Genomic DNA, 21205 nt, shown 5'->3' on the forward strand with positions numbered 1-21205 from the left:
GCTTCCTGTCACTAAGCCAGTTTGCAACCCAATTAGCTACCTGACCAGCTACTCCACAAGCCCTCACCTTTTTTTTTGTTTTTTTTTGTACACACTGTCAAGGCTCGTATGAGAGCTAACACACAACACACAGCAAGGGGAGCATGAGACAAGAGGGGTGGGAGAGGGAAGGACAAAACAGTGGGGAACAGAGACATAAGGAGATCTGTGGAAGGAAGAGGGATGGGGCGAGGAACATGGGGAATACAAGATGGACATTACAGGGACTTTCAGGAAGGAAAGCAGGGAATTTTAAGGAGGTGGGCTTGGGGTGGATTAACGGGGGTAGAAAAGATCGAGGTTTTGGATGGGGGTGATAAGAGGTGGTGGTGAACAGCTGTTTTGAAGGCCTGGAGGGAAGAATGGAATTGAAGAGAGTGAGGGAGTTTATTCCAAAGGCGGGAAAAAAGAGGAATGAAAGAGTGAAGGTGAGCAGCGACTCGTGATTTTGGTAGTTTCACCAGAAGGGGGTTGTTGGCGGACCTTGAGCACCCTGCGGAAATATGGTAGGGAGATATCGCAGAAAGAGCAGGGGGCAAGACCAGAAAGGAGATGGTAGAAGACAGAAAGACCACTGACCTGCCTGCGGTGAGAGAGTGAGAGGCCCAAAGACTCAGCCTCATCGCAGGAGATACCAATGATCCTAAATGCCTTGGTTTCCACAGCATGAAGCTGAGAAAGGTGAGAGGCAGGAGTTCCAGCCCAGAAGGGAGAGCAGTACTCCATCAGGCTGCGGACGAACGCTTTGTATGTGGTCAAGGGCTCAAGTTGGCCGAGTAAGGACTTTCCACAATGGAGGATTCCCAGACTGGCTTTGGAGGCCAGGTTGGAAATGTGGCTTTCCCAGGAAAGGTCATGGCAGATAGTGAGACCCAGAAGCTTGAATGAAAGGACTTCTTCTAGGGGATTGTTGAGAAAGTAGATTGGGGGGGGGGGTTCCAAACGATCCTTTCGGAGAGACATAGTGAGAGTGTGAGATTTCTCAGGATTGAAAGACATGTTCCACGTGTTGGACCAGTTTGTGATTTTATCCAGACATGCAGAGAGCGAAGAAGCTGCTTGCCTTGTCTGAGGGATGACAGATGGTACGGCAGAGGGTGGAGTCATCAGTCGAGAGATAAAGACGATTTTCCAGAGAGTCAGAGAGATCATTGATGAAAACCAGAAAAAGAACAGGGCCCAGAACGCCACCTTGAGGAACTCCAGCCTGGACAGGAAGAGGGGACGAGAGAACTGCATTTATGGCCTCACGTTGACTGTGACAGGAGAGGAAGTCTGCGAGCCACGAGTGGAGATGGCCTTGGATACCATAGGAAGAGAGTTTGGTGAGCAGGACAAGGTGCCAGACCGTGTCAAATTTGATTTGCAAAAGATTTGATTGACAGGAACTACCTTTGGTAAACCATTGCTGACTACTTTTAATTAATTTGCATTTATTTTAAAATTTCCTCATCTGGTCCCTCTCAACGAAGGCTGCCAAACCATCTCAGATTATCTGAAACCCACCAACACGAATAGCCTTTATATGTTGGCTGGGATTGTTCCACCAGACATCAGGAGAGCAGTCACTAGCAGATCAGAGCACACGCGACAGCAACAGGACACCAGACATCCTCTGTATAACCATGTGGATGTAAAGAAGCGCCTGAAATCCCAAAAGAGCTTCTGTGGCTATACGGAAGCACTTGATGTCTTAGCAAAGATCAAATGGGAAGAGCTTTGGAAATTTCACCTGCAAGATCTGCCGCAAACAACCATGGGAATGACACCTGCAGATAAGCTCCCCAGTGGAGCTGAGAACAAGTGGAAAATATGGAAAGTCCTCAACCAATTGTGCACCCAGGTTGGCAGATCATGGGATGACATGGTAAAGCAGGAGTATGCTGAAGGACCTTCTGCCTGTGAATGTGGCGAGAGTCAAACCATGGACCACCTGCGAATTTGCCCACAACTTCAGACTCACTGCACAGCAGAAGATATTGCTGAAGCCAGACAACAGGCAGTCGGCTGTGCTGAATACTGGATGGAGACAATATTATGGGCCGTGTTGACATGATAGGAAAGGATCTGGTCCCTAATTATTGTCTTCAACACCTTCCCCACAACCGAAGTCAAACTAACACGTCTATAGTTCCACAATTCTTCTCTGGATCCTTTCTTAAATCATGGCGTTACATTTGCGACTCTCCAATCCTCCGGTACCTGTCCTGACTCCAGTGAGCTGTTGAAAATATCTGTTAACATCTCACTTACCTGCTCAGCCACTTCCCTCAATACTTTCAGGTGCATATTATCTCGCTCCAGAGCCTTATCTACGCTTAGATTTCCAAGCTATTCCAAGACTTCCTCCACTCCAACATGGATCTTCTGTAAAAGCCCTTTCTCACCTCCTTTATAGATACTCTCAGTTATGTATTAGCAATTCTCCTGACTGTTATTGTGTAAAAGTTGAAGCAAAATACCTGGTTAATAAGCCTGTCATCTTGCTTTCATCACTAACCACTCTCCTGGTGCTATTCCTCAACGGGCCCACACTGGTCCTAACCTGTTCTTTCCCCCTGATATACTAAAAGAAAGCCTTGCTATTATGTTCAATATTATTAGCCATGTCCTTCTCAGACTCTCTTTTGGCTTGCTGAGTTATTTTCTTAACTTGTCTCTGTTTACTCCGATAGTTGTGTAAATCTTAACTCCTGTCCTGTTATTTTATACCAAATAAATTCCTTCTGCTTCTCCTTAATAGCATTCCTTTTCTCACGACTCAACCACCCTGGCCGCTTTCTGCTTCTAGTTTTACACCTCATTGGAATGTACTTACTCTGCATGCGACACATTTGCTCCTTGAAAGTTTCCCATTTTTCTGATGCTGATTGTCCTATTGTTAGCTTCTCCCAATCTACATCACCCAATTCTCTTCTCATACCCTTCCTGAAATCTAATAGCCTTACTATACTATCCCAAACTCTAACTCTCAACAGAATCCTTGCACACACAACCACACACACAAAATTATGGTCACTTAATCCAAAATGCTCCCCTACCTCCAATTCCTCTACTATATTGGGATCGTTACTTAAAAGGAGGTCCAACACTGACTGCACTCCCTCTCGTGGACTTATGTACAAACTGGGTGAAAAAGCAATCCTGGACTAAATCGAGGAAATCCTCATCTGCTATGCCGTTTCCCTGTTCCTGGACCCAATCTCTCCCTGGCAAGTCAAAATCCCCAAAAATAAATACTCTTCCCTCACCACATGCTCTTTTGAATTCCTCATGCAGTCCTCTTTCCTCTGCTTCCTTCACATTTGGAGCCTTATAAAAACATCCTTCCAGTATCTTACTGTTTTGACAATCTCTAATCTCTACCCAAAACAGAATCCTCTACATCAATTCCTTCCTTAATGTCACCCCTTTCTCTTGATGGAATGCTGTCCTTTACCTGGATTGCTCCTCCTCCTCCTCCTCCTCCTCCTATTCTCTCCTTCCCATCACACCGATACACCTTGTAGCCTTCCAATCCTGTCCTCCAGTTACTCTCCTCCTTAAACCATGTCTCACTCACTGCAACTTTATCATACTCCTCGCTATCTACTTTAGCTTCAAGCTCTTCCATCCTATTATTATTTATTTAAACCTATATTATATAGGTTTATATAAACCTTATTAAACCTATATTAAACCTATTATATAGGTATATATATATATATATATATATATATATATATATATATATATATATATATATATATATATATATATATATATATAAACCTATATTAAACCTATATTATAATCCTATATTATAAATAATTATTTAAACTTCTGGCATTGGCATAGAATATGTTTAACTTATTCCTTCCTGAAATTCTATTTTCTTGCCTGGCCTTACTCATCACAATTACATAACCAGTTCCTTCCTCAATAGCTTCCCCACCCTCCACTGACCTAAAAAAGCCTGAATTCCTTTCTCAATTCCGACTGCAAACCTTGCTGCCCCCGTTCTACTTCACATACGGCCAACATTCCGGAAACACTCCCTTTGTCCCCTAAATGATTCCCACTGCTTCTTAAATGTAAAACCTTCCTCCCGACAACATTATTCCAGCCATAGATTGACATCTATCACTCTGCTCATAATTTATATATCGTTTCCTAATCTTGGGAGATTGAGATTTCCTAATATCTGTTTTTCAAAACCTCTGAGTAAACTTTCCCGACATCATTTGCTCTGAGGTGTACCACAACAAACGTCTTTCTGCCGTGACTTGATATGATGTAATTTAACCTTCCTTCAATGTCCCTAAATCCTACTGTACAACTGTACTGCCTGCGGTGAGAGAGTGAGAGGCCCAAAGACTCAGCTTCATCGCGGGAGATACCAATGATCCTAAATGCCTTGGTTTCCACAGCATGAAGCTGAGAAAGGTGAGAGGCAGGAGTTCCAGCCCAGAAGGGAGAGCAGTACTCCATCATGCTGCGGACGAACGCTTTGTATGTGGTCAAGGGCTCAAGTTGGCCGAGGAAGGACTTTCCACAATGGAGGATTCCCAGACTGGCTTTGGAGGCCAGGTTGGAAATGTGGCTTTCCCAGGAAAGATCATGGCAGATCGTGAGACCCTGAAGCTTGAATGAAAGGACTTCTTCTCGGGGATTGTTGAGAAAGCAAGATTGTTGTTCAAAACTGTACAGAACTCTGTCTACGATCCTTCCTACAGAATGAAGAATCTACATATTTAATAGTCTCATCCCCCACAAAAACAGTCTCCCAGACCTCATGCACACCAAACTCTATTGCTGTACCCTCACCACTGCCTACACTCACCGCTCCCTTACCACTGTCTACACTCACTGCACCTTCTCCACTACCTGCACTCTCTCAACCCTCACAACTGCCCGCACTCGCTGCACCCTCTCCACTGCCCGCACTCACTGCACCCTCACCACTTTTCCCTTCCTGTTTCCTTGGGAGTACCTCTTGTGCTGGCTGTCCTTCGCATACTCTTTCAGGTGTTGACACTTCTCAATCTCAATTAGTTATTGAGATTACTTCAATAAAAAGTTAAAGAGATCGAGAGATGTAGAGATTATTGAAATACAAATAGAGGGACGGAAAGATGGAAAGGTAGAGAAGAGGGGTGAGCGAGCGAGCGAGCGAGAGACAGAGAGGGAGACTTTTGTCCACTTTTATATCGAAAAAAAAAATACCCACACAAAAAGAAATAGAAACATTGTAGGAATTAAAATGAAAGGAGAAAGCAAAAAAATTACAAGAGGAACTATTAAAACCATTATAAAGAAAACATTAACAACCCAGGACACTTGTGTATTGTACAATACGTTACATGCTATATATCAAAAGGTAAATGCTAAATGACCATCTGATATTTTGTACCCACCCATTGTTAACACACCAGAAATCTGCAAACATCTACAGTTAATTTAATTGAGCGCAATAAGGGAATTCCAAATTGATACGGCTAAAACAAAAAGGCTTTCAACCAAACGAAGACATCATCTTGTAAATGCGACTTCCACTTTTATAAACTGCTAGTTTAGCCTGTGCAATCAAAGAAAAAGCAACCACACGAGTTGTTTGAGGCTAACAAGGGCTATTTGAGATCATAATAACTATTGGAAAAATAAAGACAAAGGAAAGACATGTAAACAAAGATTTTAACAAATTATAAAGACGAGTTAAACATATACAATCAACATAAGCATGAAATGAAGTTTAAATCTGCCGACAAAAATGGCACCTACATGATTGTCAAAGTTATTAAAAACACCGATTTAGACAATTGGTTTCAAATTCTCATGCGTAATTCTCCATTTCAGGTCCCGAACACGTTTTGGCACAGGGGACCATAAAGAACAGCTCCGATTTGTGTGAAGAGGAGGACTGTGAAGCAAGACTGGATACCACTGACAAGGTGCAAGAAAGGATATTAAAAAAAAAGGAAGAAATGCTTTTAAACACCGCAAACGTACGATTTTATGGTTATTACCACAATGGGGAGAAGGTACACCTATTGCAAAAGTTCTAAACTGTTGGAACGAAATAATTGAACATCAGGAAAATAACTGTAATGAGGGAGCAGCGAGCAACTGTGACTGAGAAGGAAGAGTATTCCACTTTGTTTTATAAGTACGGTAAGTATGGAGAAATAAGAGGAACCTTGATGGAGGTTGAAGTGGGGCAGGTGACACAAATAGGAGAGAACAGCATGTAAATCCTTTATGTTGAAAAAGGCTTACGAGTTGGCCTGCCTGTATGAGGAAAATGAAAGAGGAACGGAAGGAAGGAAGGAAAAAAGGAAGAGCGATTGAGGAACAAGGTGAAGTCATAAGAGTCTGTGACCATTTCTGTTCTGGCTCCTCTGCCTCACACCTTGCTCAGGTTGACACCATGGAAACGAAGGCCTTCAAGATTATTGGAATCTCCCGTGATGAAGATGAGTCCATGGGACTAGCACTTTTCCATCGCAGACAGGTTGGTGGTCAATCTGTCTTCTACCACCTTCTTTCTGGTTTTGCACCCTCTGCTCTTTCAATGACCCCCCCCCCACTCATCCCCCCACCAGGTTTCTGCAGGATGCACACGGTCCACCAACAGCCCCCTTCTGGGTGAAACTTTCAAAATCCAGGATTACTGCTCACCTCCACTCATTCGTTCCTCGTTTTTCCCTGCTTGTGGAACCAACTTCCACATTCTCTTCAATCTCATCCTTTCCTCCACATCTTCAAGACAGCTGTGCACCACCATCTCAGATCATCCCCCATCCAAAACCATAATTTTTTTCTTCCCCCATTAACCTGTCGACTCCCCAAGCCCAACTCCTTCCAAATTTTCAGTTTTCTCTTCCTGAACCTTCCTTTTGTTCTGTTTCGTCCCGATCCGTTCAGTGTTCAAGCTCTTCCACGAGCCTCGACGCTGCATACAAAAAAACAAACAACTGGTTGGAAGGTGAAGGGAGATGCGTTTCTGGTTGTAAGAATGAAGTTTGTGCACGTTAACTTTCTAACAGCCAACATCTTGATCAATATTGCGGACTCACTGTCTCGAGGAGGTTCTAGGCTGCAAGCAATATAACTTGAAGGGTGTCGCTGGGCTGATGAGGATAACAGAGAGCAGAGTAATGCTCTTAAAATGTTAATTATTGTTGTTTCACACGTTCACATGGAAGTATAGCATATGATCTGCAACGATTCACACCAAGATGTAATGGACATACCAAGCTGAGAAAGATCCAACGTATGCCAAGTAGCACCTGTCGGGTCCAGGGAAGAGAGAGGCCGTATGAACACGACACCATTTCTCTCGATGGCCCAAAGTGCCGAACGACCGACAGACAGAGCCAGGGTTTCATCGGCACTCGGCGGACATGGCACAGAGAGCGGATGATTCCCTGATCTCTCGGCAATGAAAGAAAAGATCTCCCCCGTGTTTTGCATCACCCACACCCGAACACCTGTCCAGCACAGAGTGCACAGATTAAGAAAAACTGTCACAGCATGCTCATGTACACCAAGAGAAAAAGAAAAAGAAAAATCTGATAAATCTTTTTTAAGCAACTCCAACATTGGCACCGAATGAGTTTAATGAAAGATATAATTGTTACTGATTCTCAGCACTCTTGCTCATGCACGTACCAAGTTTAGCAACAGATTTAACATCTCTGAATCAAACAAAATATGATTTGTCAACCATCTTGCTCTTACCCATAAGCTCCAATAATTACTCGTAATATTTAGGCATCCTATGGACTGTGCTCACCAAGAACTCTACAATCCTCTTGGGTCAGTCATGTTAAGTGCTGGATGTAGATAAGTGCACGATGAAGGTAAACTTTCGTTTTATTGCAGGTGCCGAGTGCTATGCCCCACTGTTCTCAAGACCAGTGCCCGATTTAGGAGTGGGTAACACAGGCGTCCACTCCTCAGAGGGTGCTGGTCGCTGGGCTTGGGGTGCGCTTGCCACGAAGCCACAACAAGGAAATTTGACACAGGAGGAGGCCATTCGGATCATCACGCCTGCGCTACACCAACACCGGATTAAATTAATCTGTCAATCGAACGACTTAATATCAAGGCAGGAGTGCGGGGAGGAGTGGTGAGAAAAGCATGACAGGCCCAAAGACATCATCAGGATGTTAAAAATTAAAATGGGGAAAATTTTGTCCTTCATGTGTTTTTTTTTTAAATCCATCCATCCATCCATTGGGACCATACCCTGTGCAGAGCGTTGGTGCTGCTTAAGCACTCTCCTTGGCGATTTGGCACAATCCTGGATGGGTCGCCACTCCGACACAGTATACCAGCAAGCTGGTACTCATTTTGCCGACCTCAGAAAGATGGCAGGCACAGTCAACCCTACCTCGTATTAAGTGAACTGCTGAGCAGGATTTGAACTCAGGACCCTAGGATCCCAAACCCACCACCCCAACCAGTAAGCCAACACCAGGTTAAATAAATCTGTCAATCTAACGACTTGATATTGTTACGGATCTGGAAAACATAAGCATTTAACATACAGATGTCCCAAAAGTCAGTTATGTCGTTAAGTATGTGTGTAGTCAGATCCCCTTCCTTTTGTCTAGTGGGAGAATCAAAGGCGTGCGTTGCGATTTCTTTTAGTTAGGTTATTACATCTAATAAACCATCCCATCTGCATGACCCCTCGGCCCATTACGATCCACGGTACCATCGTGCTTGCAGCCCTCGGTTCGCGGGCCACAGCGCACCTTTGCCTGAGACGGATTCCCGAGGATGTTCGAGCCAGTTTCACCACCACGACCTTTCTCGAACACGCGCAAAGGGGAGGGTCGACTTTCTTCAAACAAGGCCGAAACCCCGCCCCGGAAAGGTATGCCGTGGGACCCTGTCCAATCAAAGGTGAACAGCGAGGTGTGTTCACCAAGGCTCATCCCCACTGAGGGAGGTCCATAAATTCCTGAGCAATCTCTGAGGCAGGGGTGTTTTGGGGTCTTGGGGGTCTTTTGGGGGTCTTGGAGAGTTTTTGGTGGGTCTTTTTGGAGAGTTTTGGAGGGTTTTTGCTGTTACGAAGGTCGTCGAGGTGGCGAACGTGTCTCTGCTGGCCCTCTACAAGGAAGGAAAGAGCGACTCCGACCATTCACCACCCAAGCTCTGCCATGAACCTCGAGTCCCACACGTGCGACTGGGAACCAAACCAGCAACCATTGTCAGGTGCCGCAGCACGGAGTACCCCCTTTCTCCGACGGCCAGGTACCCATCCAAAATCTGACCCCCAGCTTGTCTCTCTCCTCGGCTGCGAGGGTCCAATAAAGAGCTCTGGGTTTCTTTTCATTTGTGCGTGTGTCTGCGTGTGGGCCCGTCTTTAAGTGGAACTGAATAAGTGTTTTTTGGATCAATGTAAATACTTCTTGCATATTCGCGTTAAGTCTTGCTTTGTGTCTTCATTTTCTGTAAACTGTGCCCCCCCTCCCCCACCCCTCAGTTGCCAGACCAGTTTCATCACTCGTTGGCGACCATCAGTGTCAGCATAAACAGAAACATGCACCACCAAGGCTTCCAAGTATGTACCACATGCAATGCCAACAGCAGTTAACAAACAAATAAAAAGATCCAATCATGTCTTGAATCCGTAATTGGAGAAATTATCAATCGGCTCTCACCAAATCAATCTTCCCAGATGCAACTAGGATCAGTATAATTTAATCACCACTTGGCTCTTGGAGTCAGAAAAGGCTGCTTCAAGAAACCAAAGAAAGCAAACTCAAGTAAGCCCTTCGCCATTTCACACACAGTCTGAATTCCTCCATAGCTGCGAGGCATTTACAGGTAGTACATGCATGAGAATCCAAGTGCTACATGTCCCCATCAGTCATTGTACCGGTTTCAAAGTATATTGGCGGATCTTCAGCGACAGCTGTGACAATTAAGCAGATGAGCTTCTGTTGATATTGACAAAACGCAGAGAAGCTCTGAATCTGCAACTTGCCACTCCTGGAATTTGTCACAAGGCAATATTTTTTTATTGGTTCTGCTTTTGGTTATAAAACACAGGTTGGTCAGAGTAGTTGCTAATTCCAGCAAAGAACTAGCCGTCTGCATTGGTAGCACAAGGGAATAAAAACATGCGAATAAAAATGTCAAAGTTATCACCTGTAAAATATAACAAAGTTCCAGCATTTCGGAGTTAGGGCTTTACCCCTAATTGGAGGCTTTGACGAAGTTTTTTCGTTTTTCCTCTGATGAAGGGTAAAGCCTGAAATGTCAGGACTTTGTGATCTTTCACAGCAGATAACTTAAACCACATTTTTCTCATGTAGTGGTAAGGGTACCAATGCTCAAATTAATTTATGGGCACAAGCCATTGCTTGACTTGGGTTCATCAGTGCAGTGTTTCAAAATCAGCATAATTAGTCATATGGCTATTTACTAAAATCAATCATTTCAAGCCCTGTATACACAGCACCTTCAGAAAGTATTCACACCCTTCGACTTTTTTTTACATTTTGTTGTGTTACGGCCTGAATTTAAAATGGATTGTTTTAATATTTGTCACCAATCTATACAAAATACCCCATAATGACAAGTGAAAGCATGTTTTCAGACATTTTTACAAGTTCATTTAAAATAAGAGGCCGAAATAAATGTCTTGCATCAATAAGTATTCAACCCCCTGAATCAATACTTTGTAGAAGCGCCTTTGGCAGCGATTAGAGCTTCGAGTCTTCTTGGGAACGCTTGTATCAGCTTTGCACATCTGGATTTGGGGATTTTCTCCCATTCTTCCTTGCAGGTTTGCTTAAGCTCTGTCAAGTTGGATGGGGAGCCTCGATGAACAGCAATCTTCAAGTCTTTCCACAGATTCTCAATGGGATTCAAGGCTGGGCTTTGGCTGGGCCACTCAAAGACTTTCACATTCTTGTTCTAAAGCCATTCCTGTTGGAACGTAAATATTCGCAGCAGTCTGAGGTATTTTGCACTCTGAAGCAGGTTCTCCTCAAGGATTTGCCTGTATTTGGCTCCATTCATTGTTCCCTCTATCCTTACAAGCCTCCCAGTCCCTGCCGCTGAAAAGCATCCCCATAGCATGATGCTGCCAACACCATCTTCATGGAAGGGATGGTGGTAGATGTGTGATGAGCTGTGCTCGGTTTCTACCAGATGGAGCGCTTTGCATTCAGGCTAAAAGAGTTCCATTTTCGTCTCATCAAACCACAGAATCTTTTGCGCCATGCTCTCAGAGTCTGTCACGTGCCTTTTTGCAAACTCCAGGTGTGCTGTCAAGTGTGTTTTTCTCAGAAGTGGCTTCCGTTTGGCCACTCACCCATAAAGCCCAGATTTGTGAAGTGCTGCAGAGACTGTTATCCTTTCGGCAGGTTCTCCCATCTCAGCCAAGGATATCCTTAGTTCTGTCAAAGTGGTCATTGGGTTCTTGGTCACTTCCCTGACCAAAGTCCTTCATGCCCGGTTACTCAGTTTGGTCAGACGGTCAGCTGTAGAAAGAGTCTGGATAATTCCATATTCTTTCCATTTCCTAATAATGGAGCGCATTGTGCTCTTGGGAACATTCAACACTCTAGAAATTATTTTATACCCTTCCCCACATCTATGCCTCCTCACAATTCAATCTTGGAGTTCTTCGGGCTGTTTCTTGGAGTTCATGGTGGAGTTTCTATTCTGACGTGCACTGTCAACTGTGGGACTTCATATGGAAAGGTGTGTTTCTTAAGCGAAATCATGTCCATTCGATTGAATTGGCCACAGGTGGACTCCAATCAAGTTGTAGAGACATCTCAAGGATGATCAAAGGAAATTGGATGCACCTGAGATCATTTTGGAGTGTCATAGCAAAGGGGTTGAATACTTATTGATGCAAAAGATTTCAGCTTTTCATTTTTCATTAATTTGGAAAAATTTCTAAAAACAAGTTTTCACTTTGTCTTTATGAGTTATTTTGTGTAGATTGGTGACAAATATTAAAACTTCATCCATTTTAAATTCAGGCTGGAACACAACAAAATGTGACACAAGTTGATGGGTGGAACTACTTCCCGAAGGCACTGTATATAGAATGCTCCAGAAAAAAACATCGAAAGACAACGTCAAACAACAATGATAGTGCACATCTTTGTGAAATGCACCTTATTGGCTTACCATCTTCTTCTGGTAAAGGCGAGACCAGAACCTTTACCCATGTCGAAGATGCTGTGGTACCCCTCGGCACCACTGGAGACCAGAACATTCCTTCAAGGCAGAGAAAAATACAGTAATATTATTAAAGATGGAGAATCACTATGGGCTGCAAATATTCACCATTATGGAAAAGAGAAAAGGGGGTGGGGGTTGGGGGAGGGGGTAGGGATTAAGTCATCTCGGTGGCAAGAGGAGAAAAGGCCAAAAAGAAAGATGATGGGTTAAATTCAAGGAAGCAAAGTATAGATTTGAGGCACTCTCTATCAACTTCGGTTATTACTGGTTGTTATAAGCACGAGATGTAAATAAAATACATATACTGTCGGACCCCGCTCTTTCCGGGGGATACATTACTGAAAAATGCCGTGAATGTCGAATCCGCGAATGTCAGGGCATTGTTTCAATCGAAAAAAGGGGGGATAGGTTCCTGCCGGTTCGTGATTCTTGAGGGAAAAATCTAAAATTCTGTGAAAGACAGTGAATACTCCTGCACAAAAACATCGACAAAAACTGCACATACACCCGTGTAAATAAACGGGGGGGGGGGGGAATGTGAACATGCCCATGAAAAACCACGAAAAAAACCCACAAATACACCTGCAAAAATGTCAAAAACCAGGAAAAAAAAACTGCGAATACACCCACGAAAACTACAAAGTACAAGGCCGTGAATGTCGAAACAGGTCGCATTTTATAAATCACGAGTATGCAGGCTCCGTGAATGGCGAAGCCGCGAATAGCGGAGTCCGACAATACATCACATCAATTTAGACATTTCCACAACTCAAGTAGCACAATTGATGTAAAGTACTTATTGTTCAGGGGAATTATCTTCTACAGTTTTGTTCTTTTAAGTTTAGTTGTTTCATGGTATGAAACTTTCATGCATCAAACACGATTACCGTTGACATTTTCATGAGCACAAGAAGTACTATTTTTATTCATTGAACTTAACTTTCACCAAAATTACTCAACAGCAAAAAGCACAAAGTTAGATCCACATGAACGATAAGTACTTTACAAAACATTTTCACTCACATTACAACAAATTCAATAAGACAAAGATCATTCTCATGAATAGTGTTCTGCTGCACTCAGTTGTACACATTCAGCAGAATAGTATTGTTTGACTCGGTCCATATGACTAAACATTCTGCCCGTCCATACGGATAAATAACATCCTGCCTCGCCCACATGGGATCATCAGGTCGTATGTGAGCATTACTTACTTTGTTCTCAATTGTCGCTTTTGGTTCATGTTTCCACGAGTTTTCTGGGACTGGGATATTGAAGTTTTTGCAGATGTACCAGTGGATTACGCTACATACCTTGTTGTGCCATTGTGTCCACAGCTCGGCGCCTTCGAATCAAACGGTGCAATCTGACAATAATTGTTTTGTTAGTTAAAACCTTTTGATTATAAAGTGACGAGCTGTTCTGACATGAGTTTTTTACATCCCGATAGGTGGTGGCTTGTGCTTTCTTTTTCGACCTTGCAAAATCTTCACTTGTCTGATTGACTCAGTCCCGGCATTTTCTTAAAGCCATTCGTGTAGTGTGTCTGGTTTTGGGCATCTAAATGAATCGTTCTCCATTTCCAGTTGAGCTGACCTCCTCTTACCCATTCCAATGAGTCTTCTTTGTCTATGCCCAATATGTCCAACCCTTTATTTATTTTTTTTAAATCTTCCTGCTCTTTTGTTATTCTCCCAGTTTTCGGTGTTTATCTGTTGATATTTTGCTTTGTATTTTTCTTTCGTCTTTTTTTGCTGTCATTGGGGCTGAATCCGTTGCTGTTTCGGTTTATTGTGTGACATCTTCCATTTGCAGTTGTCTTTCAAATTTTTTTGCGAGGTGGGTTAGGAATACCTTCTCTGGTTTGCTGTCTTGTCTTTATGTTGGCATACAAATTGGATTCTGTAGTCTGTTGAACTTTTCACATGTTTAGCCAATCTGACAGTTGCCATTCTGTGCACTTGGTCGATTTCTATCAGGCTGCTACCTTCTTCTCGTCTCAGTAGGTACATTCTCGGGATGCACTTATTTTTGTAGAACATTTTATGGATGGTGAAGAGCTTTCTTGTTTTGATATATAATGTGTTGATTTATGTTTATGTCAAGTTTATTATTCCACAGCTGAATTGGAAAACTGGTATTGCTAGGTGGTTGATGGCTTTGATTTTGTTTCTCGGAGTTGGATACGCTTTCGGGATCAGCATCGTTCTACCCAAGACTTCTTTGACAATTTTTTGCGCATTTGTTTGTGACATATTTGGTGGCCCTCTACTACTTTGAGGTATTTGTTTGATGCTTAATTGTCTAGTTCCTGTGTTGTTGTATTTAAGTTGATATTTATGTTGTCCATTTTTGTTGATTTACCCTGAACAAATGTGCACTTGGCACACTTATCTTAGCCAAATTCCATTTCAATGTCGTCAGAGTGTGTGCGTGTGCGTGTGTGTGTGTGTGTGTGTGAGGGAGCTCCACTATGAGCCTTCAATACTGTAAAAAAAATAATAAAAAATCCTACAGTGCCGTTCTTGCTCCAGATTTATCTGCCCTATTCAGTCTGTCTTCCTCTTTTGGCTCTCCCCTCTGCATCCATTCAAAAGAAGGGTACAAAAAAGAGACTCTAACAACTGCAGGTGAGTGATCTTGTTTCCAAATACAGGCAGTCATGGAATCCATCATTGATTCTGATGTCAAGTCTTTCCTATTTTCAAAGAACCTGATCTCTGTAACTCAGTTTGGATTCCGTGTTCCGTCCCACTCACTCAACTCTACATGCTTGTGCTCCCCTCTCCCAGCAAGCAAGGGTTGGAGACCCTCAATCTCAAACAAGAAGTGAGAACCATCTCCTTGGACCATATCCCTGGCATTTGACACATTCTGGAATCCTGCTTTGCTTGTGAAGCTCTCTGCCTGTGCCTTAATCCCTGTATTTCTGACTTCCACTACTCATGCAGTCAATGTATTTCCATCAATGGAGCTGTCTCCCACTCCCTCTCCCAGTGGAATTCCTCAATGCAGTGTTTTGAGCCCAGTATAGTTCCACATCAATATTAATTACTTCTCTGATGCTTGGAGAAACCCTCTGATTTATTTTCGCAGATGACAACACATTGTAATACCCTCATCTCTCTGCTCGGCAAACAGCAACTGCGGCTCTTTCGGTTAATCTGGAGAAGACCAGACTGTGATCAAATAAATGTAAAAAGACCTTCAATCCTGCAAAATCTCGCAGTCTCTTCCTCCGGAATAGTTGTGAAACAAACACACCTATTTATTCCTTTTATCATCCAATGAAAGAGGTTCAATTGCTTGAACATATAGGCCTCACCATCAGCTATGACCTTTCCTTAGCCGACCACAAAGTAAAGCTGGCCTCCAAAGCCAGCTGTAGATTGGGCATCCTCTGTTGATCCACATCTTTCCTTGGAAAAAAAAAAAATCAAACTTACTCAGTTTACAAGGCCTTTTTCCAGAGCTCAAAGGAGTCCTGCTCTTTATTATGGGCTGGGGCTCCAGAATCACAACTATTTCTCCTGGATTCTATGGAATCTCCCTTGATGAGGCACTACGTCTGTTGCTCTCACATCGCAGACAGGTAGGTGGTCTCCATTTTATTCTCTTTATGTCCCGATATTGCTCACTCTGTTTCTGTCAGTCCTCTGACCCTCCCTACCTACTCCAAGATACATGTGTTCTTCCCGTAACCCCCTCCTGGTTTAATTTCCAAAATCGAGACAATGTACACTTCAACTCTTTTGTTCCTTGCTTCTCCCATCTAAGGAATCACCTTCCAGAAGCTGTTCTGTCTCACTTTTCCCTCCAGAGTTTCAAGCAAGTAGTGCACCACCATCTGTTGCAATCTCAAATTCTGACCCATGATCTTTATTGTACCCATTAACCTTTCCTAACTCAACCATTTTACTTGTTAGTTTCAGTTTCCTCTCCTCCTCACTCTCTTCTTTTCTGTTTGTTAATGTCCCTGATGTTTGTCCCACTGTCAGTTATATCTTGCTCTTCCATGAGCCTTCCTTCTGTAAAACACACACACATGACCCACTTATTCTTCTTTTTGTGTCCTGGCATAATATCAAATGCAGTCACTCCGGTGCTGGGTGCATTGGAAAGCAATGTCGTTTGCCTCAGCCAAATTGTCAGGAGTGGTTGGTGTGGGCAGAAGAGGGCAGATGAGCACGTGTCCATGGTCTGCCTTTCCCCACAGTCACATGTGGCAGGGCCTGGTGCATATCTCATTTGACCATGCTGACCTTACATCTGCCAACTTTGGTACATAGGTGATTAATTGACTTCCTGGTGGTCCAGCCACTTTGAGATCCACCCGGGAGTTCCTCTGCTGGGGGAATGTTGAGCCTCGAGGCGTTTTCTGGCTTGTTCAGTCGCTGTTGCCACAGATTCATGCAAGTGGTGCTTGGGGTTGTGTTGAGTGGCTCTGTAGAGGAGCAGAAGCTTCTTCTGGAGCACAGTCGACTGGAGATCAGGTTGTGGTGAAAGAGGAGGTGTCTGTTGTCATCAATCTGCCTGGTCTTTTTTGCTTCGCTGGTGGCTACTCTCCTGATGTCAGGTGGTGCAATGCCAGCCAAGTCTTGCAAGTGCTGGATCTTGGCTGGCTTTAGGCAACCTGTGAAGATGCGGAAGCTTTCATGTTGGACAGGTTCCTGTTTCTTGGTGTTTGTAGATCCCTCCCAGAGTGGGCAGATATGTACTTGGTGGCAGAGAAGTACAGTGCCAGTGCTGTTGTTCAAATGGTGGATGGGTCTCCTCTTTAGTGTGTGTGAGAGAGAGAGAGAGAGAGAGAGAGAGAGAGAGAGAGAGAGAGAGAGAGAGAGAGAGAGAGAGAGAGAGAGAGAGAGAGAGAGAGAGAGAGAGAGACTGAGACTGAGACTGAGACTGAGACTGAGACTGAGACTGAGACTGAGACTGAGACTGAGACTGAGACTGAGACTGAGACTGAGACTGAGACTGAGACTGAGAGAGAGAGAGAGAGAGAGAGAGAGAGAGAGAGACTGATAGAGAGAGAGAGACTGATAGAGAGAGAGAGAGAGAGAGAGAGAGAGAGAGAGAGAGAGAGAGAGAGAGAGAGAGAGAGAGAGAGAGAGAGAGAGAGAGAGAGAGAGAGAGAGTCGCTGGAAGATGTTATTTTGGGTGCTGACTTTCCTCTTGGTCTTCATGTGACTCTTGAGCGACAGTGTGTGGTGGAGATTATCCCAAGGTACATTGAGTTGCTGATGCAAGTGATTTGGGTCTCATTCCAGTTTATGTACAGGACCTGCTCATTTGGGTACAATACCTGCTGCTGTCTCATCAAAGACATGTTGGTGGCCTCTCTGTTTTCTACTCCATCTTATTTGACTCCTTCTGCTCTTTCATCCCTCCACAGTCACTTTGGGTCACACCCATTCTTCCAGCAACTCTCTCCTTGTGAAACTCCCAAAATATATGCTGACTGCTCATTTCCACTACTTTACTCCTCTCTTTTTTTTGAGCTTTGGGAACCTCCTTCCTTAGTCTGTTCAATCCCAAACTCCCCTCAGTGGTTTCAAGTTGGCAGTGAACCACCACCTCAGGTCATCTTCCATTCCTGCCCATGATAATTTTTATCCTCATTACCCACACCAGCCCCTCCCCTCACCCCCACTACCCAACTGTCACAATTATTTGCAGATTTCTATTTTACCTCCCTAATGCTCTATCTTGCTTCTTTTTGTCCTCATGCTGCATCAATGTGTTGTATCACCATCAATGTTGTTGTATCACCTTCAATGTTGTTGTATCACCTTGCTCTTCCATGAGTCAAACTTTGCAGCCAAAAAAGAATAATTATAAAAATAAGCAAGAGATGTCACAATACCGTAGAAACATTACGTCCTTCAGAATCCCTATGTAATGTGATGAAAATACAAATTGCGTTTTTCCACAAAGAACAACAACATTTCACCATTGAAATTATCCAAAACTGAGCTGGTCCCCTGCTTGCTGGATGCTCCCAGAATCTTTGTGCTTTTTTGGAATGAAAGAATTGCAACAGTGGAAAACCAAAAATATAACTATGATGAGGATATACTTATAAGGACATCTAAATATAATGGATCAAGTGTATGTCCACCGCTGACCCACGTGACTAAATGTCTCAATTACGTACAGTTTGAACGTCATTTGCACCATGGCTATGTCCACTAATTACAGGACGTACTATTGGAACATACCTTTTAAACTGTAGACTGCTGAGACCCCTTAGACCTTTGAAGACCCTTAAGATGCCTTGAGATCCTTTATAACCCTTAGACCTCCTCAGACCCTATATAGACCCTGTTAGACCCCGAACACACTTTAAACATCATTAGACCCATTAGAACCCAAAGATCCCCAAGACGCTTCTTGACCCTTTGGAACCCCAAGACCATAAATGCCCCGTTAGACCCCCTGAGAACTCTTTTACCTTTAAAATCCTTTTCACACTTAAGATACCTTTTGACCCCTTCACCTTTTTGATCTTATATAACCTTTAGATCCCTTTTTAGATCCCACAGACCCTTTGGCCTTTCTACCCCTGAAGTTGAATGACTCCCTTTAGACCCCTTAGACTTAGAGCTTAACACCATTTAGACCCTTTTAGACTGCTTGGACCCTTGCTCATTTAGAGCTTTAGACCTTTTAGACCATCGAGAACCTTTTAGACGCACACCACACAAACACTTTGAGTCTTCTTGCAAAACACAGACAAAACTCTTTTGTTCAGTAATGCACACACTCTACCCATCCCGGTGGTGGTTACTCTGCTGGTATGAATAACCTCATGAACAATTCAGTGAAAGGAATGTTTGAGCAAGATTAAGGGAACGGGACAGTTTTGCAATGAGTGGGTGTTTTCTTTCCAAGACTTTCCAAATAAAAAGCTTCTACAGAGGGTTTTTAACGGAGTAATTGCTGAAGAAAAGTTGCAAGAACTGCTCAGCAGAACAGAGAAACAATAGTTCTGGTGTCTTTGGTGTTAATGCTAATTGAGTATGCCAATCCAACATCTGCCAATGAGAATGTTTTTTGACTTGCGATGCATTTTCCGAGCTATTTAGCGTGAAGCAAGCTTCTGCTCAAGCTACGGATTTCGATCTTTCCATCAGGATACGGAAATCCTGAAATCAAGTTTCAAGAAGAGATAACAAAATGCACATGCACACAAAATACACACATGCACATGCAGATTAAACCAAGGCTGAAAATGGTTAAAAAAAATCAGCTTTGCATACCAGTGAGCAGCCCCCGAGCTGACAGGATACGATTGTGGCCGCCCGCAAGCCAGAGGCCACAGGAGCTAGCGGTAAGTAAAGGTAAGGCATGCCTGGGTGGGTGTGAATGTGCCTGAACCTTGCGGTCCCCTCGTGTTCGCTCTGAGTGACAGGGTGATGACATTGAAAGTACAAAGGATGATGGTTGCAGAGTGCTTTGATTTAGAAGCGACTCACTGAGATGTAGCTGCGAAGGTGGAAAAGAGAAATGGGAGGGAAACAAAGAAAGATGAACAGGAAAAACATGAGTTAAGGGAAAAAGAAACAAATTCTTTCTTCTGAAAAATTCAGGATGCACAAGAGTACGCACGGACCTTTAATGCGGGAGGTAATGTAGCCCGTCATGCCTGGATTACATGAACGCCACTTTAATTCAATCTCAGTTTACCAACTTAAATTCACTGGGGGAGTGTGAGGAGACGAGGACAAATGTGGATTGGAAAAGTGGCGGAACAGACATTAGTTGCGTGATATGTGTGTATATATATATATATATATATATATATATATCTTACATTCCAAGAGACGAAACATCAACACTCCCACCCTCCTTCGGTGGGCAACTTAAAGTGGTGATATTTCCACAAAGTTACACTTTTTTTCTGAAACACTCTGTACACTTCAAAATAATTGGGATATACTGTCCCCCAAAAATATTTGGTCTGGCTGGACCATACTGTAATGTTTTTGTGATGTAAAATGCCAAGTGATAAATTTTGAAGTTTTCATTTTCTCTTTTTTTACTGCTGCACACACACACACACACACACACACACACACACGTATACATACATACATATATATATATATAATTCCAGCAGTGTGTGTGTGTGTGTGTGTGTGTGTGTGTGTGTGTGTGTGTGTGTGTGTGTGTGTGTGTGTGTGTGTGTGTGTGTGTGTGTGTGTGTGTGTGTGTGTGTGTGTGTGTCTGTGACCGCTGTTTTCGACAACCACTGATCCGATCTCATTGAAACTTGCCAGCTATATTGCTGGGGACATGTGAATGTGCCTTTTCAAGGTTTGATATTAATCGGACAAGTGCTTCCCAAGTTATGGCCATTTATTTACCAAACCAATGACAGAACACATTGCTGCGTAGGCGTGGCCGATGGGGAAGAGATCCTCAGCCGCGTTCCCCATTACGGGTTACAACGTACGGACTTCCAGATAGTGATGACTTACTGTATTCTAATAATTTCTCGATTTCTTATGCGCATTTATAGATAAACACAATGCCCCAATCCAGTCGTCGTTTACGAGAGCGAAGGAACCGCCTGTGTGGTTGTTTGAAAGTTTTTTTTTGCATGTACGGCCATGCACGTACGGGCACGCGAGAGCGAAGGAACGGTCTGTGTGGTTGTTGTTTCTGGCTGCGTAGGCGTGGCCGATGGGGAAGAGATCCTCAGCCGCGTTCCCCATTACGAGTTACAATGTACAGACTTCCGGATAGTGATGACTTACTGTATTCTAATAATTTCTCGATTTCTTATGCGCATTTATAGATAAACACAATGCCCCAATCCAGTTGTCATTTACGAGAGCGAAGGAACGGCCTGTGAGTTTGTTTGAAAGTTTTTTTTTTGTTTTTTTTTTGCACGTACGGCCACGCATGTACGGGCACGTACTAGTATCTATAATGCCAGCAATCTTTGTGTGTGTATCTGTGTGTG

The 21205-nt window shown here is 43.4% G+C and overlaps 1 protein-coding gene across 9 annotated transcripts in view; it reads right to left on the minus strand.

The window, feature by feature from the left end:
- The window catches only part of TECPR2 (tectonin beta-propeller repeat containing 2), a 128591-nt gene that overhangs the window by 28931 nt on the left and 78455 nt on the right, over positions 1-21205 (minus strand). For all 9 annotated transcript variants that reach the window (XM_085889369.1, XM_085889370.1, XM_085889367.1 and 6 more), the window contains 3 exons: positions 19497-19722; positions 12184-12273; positions 7272-7508 (listed from right to left, as the gene is read on the minus strand). In XM_085889369.1, coding sequence (XP_085745495.1) covers positions 7272-7508; positions 12184-12273; positions 19497-19722 — 553 coding nt within the window. The remainder of the gene's footprint in view (positions 1-7271; positions 7509-12183; positions 12274-19496; positions 19723-21205) is intronic.

The sequence above is a fragment of the Eptatretus burgeri genome, chromosome 7 (genome assembly GCF_056783735.1).
Source record: "Eptatretus burgeri isolate ZD-2024b chromosome 7, Ebu_testis_v1, whole genome shotgun sequence".
In the NCBI taxonomy this organism is placed as follows: domain Eukaryota; kingdom Metazoa; phylum Chordata; class Myxini; order Myxiniformes; family Myxinidae; genus Eptatretus; species Eptatretus burgeri.